This window comes from Oncorhynchus keta, chromosome 6 (genome assembly GCF_023373465.1).
Source record: "Oncorhynchus keta strain PuntledgeMale-10-30-2019 chromosome 6, Oket_V2, whole genome shotgun sequence".
Classification (NCBI taxonomy): domain Eukaryota; kingdom Metazoa; phylum Chordata; class Actinopteri; order Salmoniformes; family Salmonidae; genus Oncorhynchus; species Oncorhynchus keta.
Window position 1 is genome coordinate 36,630,915 of NC_068426.1, and position 12,338 is coordinate 36,643,252.

General features: G+C 40.5%; 1 protein-coding gene and 1 long non-coding RNA gene across 3 annotated transcripts in view; one reads left to right on the forward strand and one right to left on the reverse strand.

Moving 5' to 3' along the window:
* The first annotated feature begins 784 nt into the window (after positions 1-784).
* The window catches only part of LOC118385695 (corticotropin-releasing factor-binding protein-like), a 31,764-nt gene continuing 20,210 nt past the window's right edge, over positions 785-12,338 (forward strand). Inside the window, exons 1-6 of the mRNA XM_035772907.2 lie at positions 785-1,042; positions 1,359-1,452; positions 2,028-2,185; positions 6,373-6,583; positions 9,850-9,998; positions 10,395-10,512. Of these exons, the coding sequence (XP_035628800.1) occupies positions 962-1,042; positions 1,359-1,452; positions 2,028-2,185; positions 6,373-6,583; positions 9,850-9,998; positions 10,395-10,512 (811 nt within the window). The 5' untranslated portion in view covers positions 785-961. The remainder of the gene's footprint in view (positions 1,043-1,358; positions 1,453-2,027; positions 2,186-6,372; positions 6,584-9,849; positions 9,999-10,394; positions 10,513-12,338) is intronic.
* Positions 3,257-4,638, reverse strand: LOC127930782 (uncharacterized). 2 transcript variants are annotated; one of them, XR_008139496.1, is made up of 3 exons: positions 4,562-4,638; positions 3,670-3,786; positions 3,257-3,520 (listed from the first exon to the last, which is right to left on the reverse strand). It is a non-coding gene; the product is annotated as an uncharacterized LOC127930782 (long non-coding RNA). The 2 variants fall into 2 exon arrangements; XR_008139495.1 differs by lacking the exon at positions 4,562-4,638 and adding an exon at positions 4,289-4,483.

Sequence of the window (12,338 nt, forward strand, 5' to 3'; positions counted from 1 at the left end):
CTCTCTCTCTCTCTCTCTCTCTCTCTCTCTCTCTCTCTCTCTCTCTCTCTCTCTCTCTCTCTCTCTCTCTCTCTCTCTCTCTCTCTCTCTCTCTCTCTCTCTCTCTCTCTCTCTCTCTCTCTCTCTCTCTCTCTCTCTCTCTCTCTCTCTCTCTCTCGCTCTCTCTCTCTCTCTGTCTCTTTCTCGCTTTGTCTCTCTCGCTCTCGCTCTCTATCTCTTTCTTTTTCTCTCTCTCTCTCTGAATTCAATTTATTTTAAAGGGATATATTGGCATGGAAACCTATGTTTACATTGCCAAAGCAAGTGAAATAGATAATAAACACAAGTGAAATAAACAATCAGAAATTGTACGCACAACACACACAACATTTTTTTTTAAATTATAGAGACATTTCAAATGTACAGTGTTGTAACAATGTGCAAATTGTGTAGTTGTAGTACAACAGGGGAAATAAATAAACAGATACATATGGGTTGTATCTACAGTGGTGTTTGTGCTTCACTGGTTGCCCTTTTCTTGTGGCAACAGGTCACACATCTTGCTGTTGTGATGACACACTGGTATTTAACTTAATAGATATGAGAGTTTATCAAAATTGGATCTCAAATTCTTTGTTGGTCTGTGTAATCTGAGGGAAATATGTGTCTCTAGCAGGAGGTTAGGAAGTGAAGCCCCCCCCCCCTCTCTCTCTCTGCTCATCTCTCTCTCTCTGCTCAACTGAAACAGAGTCACAGCCTCACGGTGATTCCTGATTTGCTCTCGTCACAAATACGCAATCTGGTTGGTAGAGCCTATATGAGGGACAGTGTATCCATTGATCTGTACCGGGTACGTTTTTATTGAGACGCGCGCGGTGTGTCCACCTATAAAAGAGGAGTGCGGCTTGGAGCGCAGGACCAGACTTTCCCCTGTTCTGTTCTTGAGGTGCGATAGAGACTCCATACAAAGATACTGAGCAATATGGAGGGGACTTTCCGAGAGCAGCTTTTCTTCCTTGTGTTATGTCTGTCATTTCTGAAGGGAGACACCAGATACATCGAGGTAAGCCTCTGAAGTCACTTTGCCCGTTAATTTACCTTTTTCGTTCCCATGTGTTTAATGTATTAATGTACTAGACTTTGTCGTACGAGCTCAATTATTGCAATAAAGTTGTTACAACTTGTTGTACTCAGTCAAATAAAGTTATCATTGTAATAACTGTCATTGTGCACTTGATTTATGCGTTATGTAAACTGCTAGCCTTTACTAAAACACTTGAGTTGTCTTGCTTGACGGTATATTGTTGTCAACTTGTCCACATTAAATCTTGACTTTCTTTTTATAAATATTATCTAAATGTCGTTGTTTTTGTGTGCAGGAAAATGACATTACACCAGAGGGATTATTTGCACTTCTTAATTCAGAGCTCAAAAGAGAAATACCCGAGACATTAATTTACAGGCGACCCCTCCGTAAGTAACTGACTGAAGTACTCTCTTAAAAGCCTTTATTATGCATATTTGCGGTATACACGGTCGATCCGTGAAGCAATCTTTTTTTTTTTTGCCGACCTGATCTAATCTTCAAAAATGCTTTTATTTAGCATGAAAAGTAAATAAAATGTAACTCTGAATTTTTCAGTCAGAATTGTGTATGGATTTGTGTGAATAACAAATAATCGAAAATAATAAATGTGTGATTTAAGGCCTCTTGTAATTTATATAATTATAATATTTATTGACTAAAAGTACAAATTGATGTATACTACTTAAGGAATTGGAAATGTATATTAGATTGCATTTTTGTCAGAAAAAAAACATCAACAGCCAATGTGCACCCGTCTCTGTCTCCATTTCTCTCTCATTCTCCATGTCATCTCTCTTTCTGTCTCTATATCTCCCACTCCCCCCCTCTCTGTTACTCACACACCCATCTCCCTCCTTCTTCCCCTCTTCCCTACCTCTCCCCTCTATCTCTCCTCCTTCTCCCTATCCTTCTCTACCACCTTCCCTTTCTTCCTCCCATCCTCATCCTCTCCCGCTCTCAGGTTGTCTGGACATGGTGGCAGTAGAGGGTCAGTTCACCTTCACAGCAGACCGGCCTCAGCTCAGCTGTGCTTCTTTCTTCATCGCTGAGCCCGACCAGGTCATCAGTGTGGAGTATGACAGCGTCGACATCGACTGCAGGGGAGGAGACTTCATCAAGGTAACCGCACACGCACATGTGGCATGCATGCACACATGAAAACTACACACGCACAGCAAACAACACACACACACACACACACACACACACACACACACACACACACACACACACACACACACACACACACACACACACACACACACACACACACACACACACACACACACACACACACACACACACACACACACCACCTCTTTCACACACACCCACATACATCCCAAATACTACTCCCCTCCCATCTTCACCTTGACTGACGTCAGCACCACCAGGTCCAGGGATAGATTTACTTTTCCAGACAATTGATGGGATGAAATTCCCGGCAGATTATTTTGTTGTTATTCGTGCCCAGGTCTGCTCTTCCCCCGAGGCTTGGCGTAAAATCCCTCACCTACCCCCTGACCTGGGAACACCCGTTCTCAGTAGAAGATAACGACGGACTCCTAAATACCATAAAATGATATCGTCACTTAGCAGATGCTGTCACCAGGGGTAACATAGGGTATTTTCCGGTGTTGTTTTCTTACTTGACTTTTGTGAAGGCTTCAATTGAGTCCCACACTTGATTTACAGCCAGGTCACACCAGATCGACTTCAGTATTCAACGTTTGTCCAGGTCCCCAGGACATCGGGAGATGCCTACAATAGCGTCCATTTGGGGCAACGTGAGCACCTATTACCATCTAGTAGGCTCCAAGGATGGCGGGTTCAATCCCAGTGCTCGGCACTCATTTGTATTTGTTTTGTTTTAACCCTATCCCAAACCTTAACCCTTACCTTAACCAGTCAGAATTAATGCCTAACCTTAACCCTTACCTTAACCAGTCAGAATTAATGCCTAACCTTAACCCTTACCTTAACCAGTCAGAATTAATGCCTAACCTTAACCCTTACCTTAACCAGTCAGAATTAATGCCAAACCTTAACCCTTACCTTAACCAGTCAGAATTAATGCCTAACCTTAACCCTTACCGTAACTAGTCAGAATTAATGCCTAACCTTAACCCTTACCTTAACCAGTCAGAATTAATGCGTAACTAGTCAGAATTAATGCCTAACCTTAACCCTTACCTTAACCAGTCAGAATTAATGCCTAACCTTAACCCTTACCGTAACTAGTCAGAATTAATGCCTAACCTTAACCCTTACCTTAACCAGTCAGAATTAATGCCTAACCTTAACCCTTACCTTAACCAGTCAGAATTAATGCCTAACCTTAACCCTTACCGTAACTAGTCAGAATTAATGCCTAACCTTAACCCTTACCTTAACCAGTCAGAATTAATGCCTAACCTTAACCCTTACCTTAACCAGTCAGAATTAATGCCTAACCTTAACCCTTACATTAACCAGTCAGAATTAATGCCAAACCTTAATACCTTAACCAGTCAGAATTAATGCCTAACCTTAACCCTTACCTTAACCAGTCAGAATTAACTAACTTTAACCCTTACCATAACTAGTCAGAATTAATGCCTAACCTTAACCCTTACCGTAACTAGTCAGAATTAATGCCTAACCTTAACCCTTACCTTAACCAGTCAGAATTAATGCCTAACCTTAACCCTTACCTTAACCAGTCAGAATTAATGCCTAACCTTAACCCTTACCTTAACCAGTCAGAATTAATGCCTAACCTTAACCCTTACCTTAACCAGTCAGAATTAATGCCTAACCTTAACCCTTACCTTAACCAGTCAGAATTAATGCCTAACCTTAACCCTTACCTTAACCAGTCAGAATTAATGCCTAACCTTAACCCTTACCATAACTAGTCAGAATTAATGCCTAACCTTAACCCTTACCGTAACTAGTCAGAATTAATGCCTAACCTTAACCCTTAACCAGTCAGAATTAATGCCTAACCTTAACCCTTACGTAAACCAGTCAGAATTAATGCCTAACCTTAACCCTTACATTAACCAGTCAGAATTAATGCCTAACCTTAACCCTTACCGTAACTAGTCAGAATTAATGCCTAACCTTAACCCTTACCGTAACCAGTCAGAATTAATGCCTAACCTTAACCCTTACCGTAACTAGTCAGAATTAATGCCTAACCTTAACCCTTACCGTAACTAGTCAGAATTAATGCCTAACCTTAACCCTTACCGTAACTAGTCAGAATTAATGCCTAACCTTAACCCTTACCTTAACCAGTCAGAATTAATGCCTAACCTTAACCCTTACCGTAACCAGTCAGAATTAATGCCTAACCTTAACCCTTACCGTAACTAGTCAGAATTAATGCCTAACCTTAACCCTTACCGTAACTAGTCAGAATTAATGCCTAACCTTAACCCTTACCGTAACCAGTCAGAATTAATGCCTAACCTTAACCCTTACCGTAACTAGTCAGAATTAATGCCTAACCTTAACCCTTACCGTAACTAGTCAGAATTAATGCCTAACCTTAACCCTTACCTTAACCAGTCAGAATTAATGCCTAACCTTAACCCTTACCGTAACTAGTCAGAATTAATGCCTAACCTTAACCCTTACCGTAACTAGTCAGAATTAATGCCTAACCTTAACCCTTACCGTAACTAGTCAGAATTAATGCCTAACCTTAACCCTTACCGTAACTAGTCAGAATTAATGCCTAACCTTAACCCTTACCGTAGCCCTTTACACTCATACGCGTATGTGGGATGAAAATGGCATCTTTGTGCACTAATAAGCATCTAATCGGAAAGCAGTATTTCGAAAGATGAGACGTTGAGGATTATAATATAATACTGATTTGATGTCGTAGAAGCAAGTCAAACAGCCGTGAGTCCAAATTGTGCCCTTCACATTTCTATATTATACAGCTCATGTCATATACAGTGTCAACGTTTTCTTTTCATCGCTGTGTTTGATGTACAGTTACAAGATGACATGGGGTCGTACCCTGGGTTGTTCATTGGGAAGAACACCCATCGGAACTCCTTTCTATGCCCCCCAAAATGATGATGGGCTTCTCTGAATTGCCTTGTGGAAAGCCTAACACTGTAAGATCATGTTTTATAACTTGGCTAGTCTTGTTGGCAACAGAACAAGCTTGCAAGTAACACCCAGCTGACCCAGATTACGATTTATAATGAGCAGGGTTTTTTTTAAAATTTTTTTTTACCAGTAATTGTGTTTGGATGCAGGGTTGTGTTCCAAACAAAACAACTACAAGTGTGCTTGTTCTAGTTCCTTAACGGCACATGGGAGAGCTAAAGCACCATATAGCTGAAGATTCTTCTTTGAGTCATAAAAGTGTATTGGAATTACTTTGGAACTGTAAATGCTTTGGGGAGGTGTTTTGGCCACTTGGAGTTTAGTCCTCTCACTCAAATCCTTGTATTTTTTTTTGTTGTCTTATCATCTTGCTAAATGTCCAGAATCCAGAATATTTTCAGATTTCGTTATCAACAAATGCTGTGAAAAGTACAGTAAATGTAAAATGCACATAAAATCAAGTGTGATGTTTGGATTCAGTCTTGTGTGAACTGTTGTTTCATTAACTTTGGCCAAGCATTTCGCTACACTCGCATTAACATCTGCTAACCATGTGTATGTGACAAATAAAAGTTGATTTGATTTGATCATTTCCCCATGATCTCAGAACGGTTCATTTCAATTGATACCATGCTTATGTATTTGCTTTTCATATTTCTTCTGTAAGAAACATTTCAATTTAGCCATATTCATATCGGCCAATTCCCACGAGTGTAAAGGGTTAACCAGTCGGAATTAATGGCTAAACTTAACTGTAGAAATTTGACGTTTATTAAAAAAAGGCATTGTTTAGAAGGAGTGCAAGGGCAAATTGAGTCACAGAGTAGGCATTTCCTAACGGAAATATGCAAATATATAGCCAATAGGATCTCGCTAGCTCGTGCTTGGCTCTGCCCACCGCCCTGCTTGTTCTGCCCACTATGCTTAACTTGCTTCAATCGGAAACGATACCCTGTGGTCTATCTTTGGTTAGTTCTTTGTTGACACCTTGTTGGCAATTAACGACACACAGACACAAGAGTCACTTCCTGATTTGAACACGGGCTCAAACGGAAGTCACCTTTAAAAGTCAATTATAGTGAACAGGTTGTTCATCTGCATTTTTTGGAACCGTCGTTTTGCTTACAGAGAAAAATTCTGGAAATTGGATTTGATTGAATGCTTTTGATTAAGTCCACATCTCTCTCCTCTCCCAGGTGTTTGATGGCTGGGTGATGAAGGGAGAGAAGTTCCCTAGTTCCCAGGACCACGCCCTGCCGTTGATGGAACGCTATGTGGACTACTGCGACTCTGGGACGGTCAGGAGAACCGTGCGGTCGTCTCAGAACGTTGCCATGCTGTTCTTCCGCATTCACACTGCCGGGAGCTCCTTCACGCTGACGGTCAGGAAACCCATCAACCCTTTCCGTGAGTAGAGACCTGCACTAGCTTGATGGCCAGTCTTAGTGTTAATGACCTTTAAGGTTGTACTTTGAGTGCATGAACTGAAGGCCCCGTTTATACCTGGTTCTAACATGCATCAGTTGTCCTGATCTTCTCCACATTCTGATTGTGCCCACATTTGTCGACAGGTGTAGACAATCAAAAGATGGAAGGTGAACTGATCGTGATTAGATCTTCCTGACCACCTCCAGACGTAGTCGAAGATACATCTTGTACGGATTTCCTTGAAGTGTAAACAGATCCGGACAACTAAAGTTTAAAGCCAATTTATAAGTTTAAAGCCAATTTATAAGTTTAAAGCCAATTTATAAGTTTAAAGCCAATTTATAAGTTTAAAGCCAATTTATGCTCGCTCCGGGGGGCACCATAGAGAAGGTTTGAAGCAATTGCAGAGTCTCCGGAGGCTTGCGGAAGCCAAATCGAGCTCCGTACCTCATTGGCGCGTGCCTCCCAAATGTTGTAACAATGCGTAGGGCTCTGTATATCTCCGCATTGACATGATTGGTTGATGGTAGGTGGGAGCAAGAGGTCCTGTATAAACACAAACTAATTTCCTTGACAACAGCTTTGATCTGCTCCACGAAGTGCAAGAAGTAGGCCTATGAATGATCTGACTTCTGCGGAGGCCTCAGTGCAGTAAATGCTGTACGGCCACTGCAACTGAAAGGCTGCTAGATCGAATCCCCGAGCTGACAATTTAAAAATCTGTCGTTCTGCCCCTGAGCAAGGCAGTTAACCCACTGTCCCTAGGCCGTCATTGTAAATAAGAATTTGTTCTTAACTGACTTGCCTAGTTAAATAAAGGTTAAGTAAAACTAAATAAAGAGATGTCGGATTGACCATGTAGGGGATTTTATTCCTTATGGGCAAGGTCCCGCTTGTCCTGCTCTCGAAAAATAAATCACACCGGCCAGTTGAAGTAGTAATTATGGACAATTTACTGCACTTCACAATTCCTCCAGAATTAACATCATGGTCTTCAATAGAAAAAAAGTACCTATACTGGCACTGTGGTCGGATGCCACAGGCCAAACGAAATTAGATAAAGCACATAGAAGTAAGGATATTTATGAAGAGATATCATCCCGAATGAGAGAAAATGGGTTCACCCGTTCCCACGTCCGATGCCAGTGAAAAATATAAACAAAATACTGGAAAACATTGTACAGAAAGGACAAGGACTGTAATAGCAGGCATGCCATTAGGTGTGCCAACATGACGCAGGATGCCAATGTAACGCTATAATAGTACTTTATACCACGTTGTAATCGCCAGGGTTGTGTTCTAATGCTTTAGGTGACCCTTTAGGTTGTTCAAGCTGCTCACGTCTAAGCCGTACTTGTGTGTGTGTTTGCATTTGTACTAAGCAATTTTCCCCTTAAATGGATGCATTTTTGCTATAAGTTCAACACGTCTAGAGACACTGATACAGTGCCTTGCGAAAGTATTCGGCCCCCTTGAACTTTACGACCTTTTGCCACATTTCAGGCTTCAAACATAAAGATATAAAACTGTATCTTGTTGTGAAGAATCAACAACATTTGGGACACAATCAGGAAGTGGAACGACATTTATTGGATATTTCAAACTTTTGTAACAAATCAAAAACTGAAAAATTGGGCGTGCAAAATTATTCAGCCCCTTTACTTTCAGTGCAGCAAACTCTCTCCGGAAGTTCAGTGAGGATCTCTGAATGATCCAATGTTGACCTAAATGACTAATGATGATAAATACAATCCACCTGTGTGTAATCAAGTCTCCGTATAAATGCACCTGCACTGTGATAGTCTCAGAGGTCCGTTAAAAGCGCAGAGAGCATCATGAAGAACAAGGAACACACCAGGCAGGTCTGAGATACTGTTGTGAAGAAGTTTAAAGCCGGATTTGGTTACAAAAAGATTTCCCAAGCTTTAAACATCCCAAGGAGCACTGTGCAAGTGATAATATTGAAATGGAAGGAGTATCAGACCACTGCAAATCTACCAAGACCTGGCCGTCCCTCTAAACTCTCAGCTCATACAAGGAGAAGACTGATCAGAGATGCAGCCAAGAGGCCCATGATCACTCTGGATGAACTGCAGAGATCTACAGCTGAGGTGGGAGACTCTGTCCATAGGACAACAATCAGTCGTATATTGCACAAATCTGGCCTTTATGGAAGAGTGGCAAGAAGAAAGCCATTTCTTAAAGATATCCATAAAAAGTGTTTACCACAAGCCACCTGGGAGGCACACCAAACATGTGGAAGAAGGTGCTCTGGTCAGATGAAACCAAAATTGAACTTTTTGGCAACATTGCAAAACGTTATGTTTGGCGTAAAAGCAACACAGCACATCACCCTGAACACACCATCCCCACTGTCAAACATGGTGGTGGCAGCATCATGGTTTGGGCCTGCTTTTCTTCAGCAGGGACAGGGAAGATGGTTAAAATTGATGGGAAGATGGATGGAGCCAAATACAGGACCATTCTGGAAGAAAACCTGATGGAGTCTGCAAAAGACCTGAGACTGGGACAGAGATTTGTCTTCCAACAAGACAATGATCCAAAACATAAAGCAAAATCTACAATGGAATGGTTCAAAAATAAACATATCCAGGTGTTAGAATGGCCAAGTCAAAGTCCAGACTTGAATCCAATCGAGAATCTGTGGAAAGAACTGAAAACTTCTGTTCACAAATGCTCTCCATCCAACCTCACTGAGCTCGAGCTGTTTTGCAAGGAGGAATGGGAAAAAAATTCAGTCTCTCGATGTGCAAAACTGATAGAGACATACCCCAAGCGACTTACAGCTGTAATCGCAGCAAAAGGTGGCGCTACAAAGTATTAACTTAAGGGGGCTGAATAATTTTGCACGCCCAATTTTTCAGTTTTTGATTTGTTAAAAAAGTTAGAAATATCCAATAAATGTCGTTCCACTTCATGATTGTGTCCCACTTGTTGTTGATTATTCACAAAAAAAATAAAGTTTTATATCTTTATGTTTGAAGCCTGAAATGTGGCAAAAGGTCACAAAGTTCAAGGGGGCCGAATACTTTCGCAAGGCACTGTATATCCCCCAACCCGCGCACCAATGACGTGGATGTCAATTAAGACAGCCCCCCGCACCTCTCTGATCCAGAGGGGTTGGGTTAATTACGGAAGATACATTTCTGTTGAATGCATTCAGTTGTGCAACTGACAAGTTATCCCCTTTCCTTTCTCATGCCCCCCCACCTCTCCCCCTACAGCCTGTAATATCATCTCCCAGACACCAGAGGGCAGCTTCACCATGGTGATACCCCAGCAGCACAGGAACTGCAGCTTCTCCATCATCTACCCTGTAGAGATCAAGATTGCTGAGCTCAGCCTGGGACACCTCAACGACTTCCCCATCAAGGTGAGCCCTGAGCAGGGAAACATCTGAGCCGAGAGGTCCGAAGCACTGCTGATTTTCTTTTCGCCCTGGGAAATGTTTTGGTTGATTAGTGTCACTCACTAATTAGCCAGAGATTCCACTCACCATGTGTCAGAGGTCTGAATCAAAAATCCTGATTAGAGGGGATGAATAGAAAAAACATCAGCGATTCTGGCTTCTGGCAGGAAGTGGTTTAGTGAACGACCCTGCCAAAGACCTAGAGACCTGTGTTAGCTCCCAGTGATGATGAGTGGATGCTTGGACTCAGTGGAGATGAGTGTGAGGGGGAAGAAGGAAAGAAAGATGGAAGAAAGAAAGAATGAAAGGGACGGAAGTAAAAAATACCTGTGAATCCATTGAGCTGGTCTTTCTCAACAGAGGTCCATCCCAGGATGTGCAGGAGCAGGGGACTTTGTGGAGCTGCTGGGAGGGAACGGGATGGACCCGTCTAAAATGTTCCCTGTAGCTGACCTTTGCTACAAATTTAACGGTCCAGGTGAGCGGCACCAACACCATCAATATCCTAACTAGAATATATCTTTATTAACCTAACCATCACCATCCGAACTAGAATATATCTTTATTAACTCCACCATCACATCCTAACTAGAATATATCTTTATTAACCCAACCATCACCATCCGAACTAGAATATATCTTTATTAACCACCATCACATCCTAACTAGAATATATCTTTATTAACCACCATCACCATCCAAACTAGAATATCTTTATTAACCACCATCACATCCTAACTAGAATATATCTTTATTAACCCATCCATCACCATCCTAACTAGAATATATCTTTATTAACCACCATCACATCCTAACTAGAATATATCTTTATTAACTCCACCATCACATCCTAACTAGAATATATCTTTATTAACCCAACCATCACCATCCGAACTAGAATATATCTTTATTAACCACCATCACATCCTAACTAGAATATATCTTTATTAACCACCATCACCATCCGAACTAGAATATATCTTTATTAACCACCATCACATCCTAACTAGAATATATCTTTATTAACCACACCATCACCATCCAAACTACAATATATCTTTATTCACCACCATCACCATCCTAACTAGAATATATCTTTATTAACTCCACCATCACCATCCTAACTAGAATATATCTTTACTAGCCCCACCATCACCATCCTAACGAGAATATATCTTTATTAACTCCACCATCACCATCCAAACTAGAATATATCTTTATTAACTCCACCTTCACCATCCTAACTAGAATATATCTTTATTAACCACCATCACCATCCTAAATAGATTATATCCTTATTAACTCCACCATCACCATCCTAACTAGAATATATCTTATTAACCACCATCACCATCCTAACTAGAATATATCTTTATTAACGACCATCACCATCCTAACTAGAATATATCTTTATTAACCACCATCACCATCCTAACTAGATTATATCCTTATTAACTCCACCATCACATCCTAACTAGAATATATCTTTATTAACCACCATCACCATCCTAACTAGAATATATCTTTATTAACCACACCATCATCATCCTAACTAGAATATATCTTTATTAACCCCGCCATCACCATCCTAACGAGAATATATCTTTATTAACTCCACCATCACCATCCTAACTAGAATATATCTTTATTAACCACCATCACCATCCTAACTAGAATATATCTTTATTAACCACCATCACCATCCTAACTAGAATATATCTTTATTACCCACCATCACCATCCTAACTAGAATATATATTTATTAACCACCATCACCCTCCTAACAAGAATATATCTTTATTAACTCCACCATCACCATCTCAACTAGAATATATCTTTATTAACCACCATCACCATCCTAACTAGAATATATCTTTATTAACCACCATCACCATCCCAACTAGAATATATCTTTATTAACTCCACCATCACCATCTTAACTAGAATATATCTTTATTAACTCCACCATCACCATCTTAACTAGAATATATCTTTATTAACTCCACCTTCACCATCCTAACTAGAATATATCTTTATTAACCACACCATCACCATCCTAACTAGAATATATCTTTATTAACCACCATCACCATCCTAACTAGAATATATCTTTATTAACTCCACCTTCACCATCCCAACTAGAATATATCTTATTACCCACATCACCATCCTAACTAGAATATATCTTTATTACCCACCATCACCATTTTAACTAGAATATATCTTTATTAACCACCATCACCATCCAAACTAGAATATATCTTTATTAACCACATCATCATCATCCTAACTAGAATATATCTT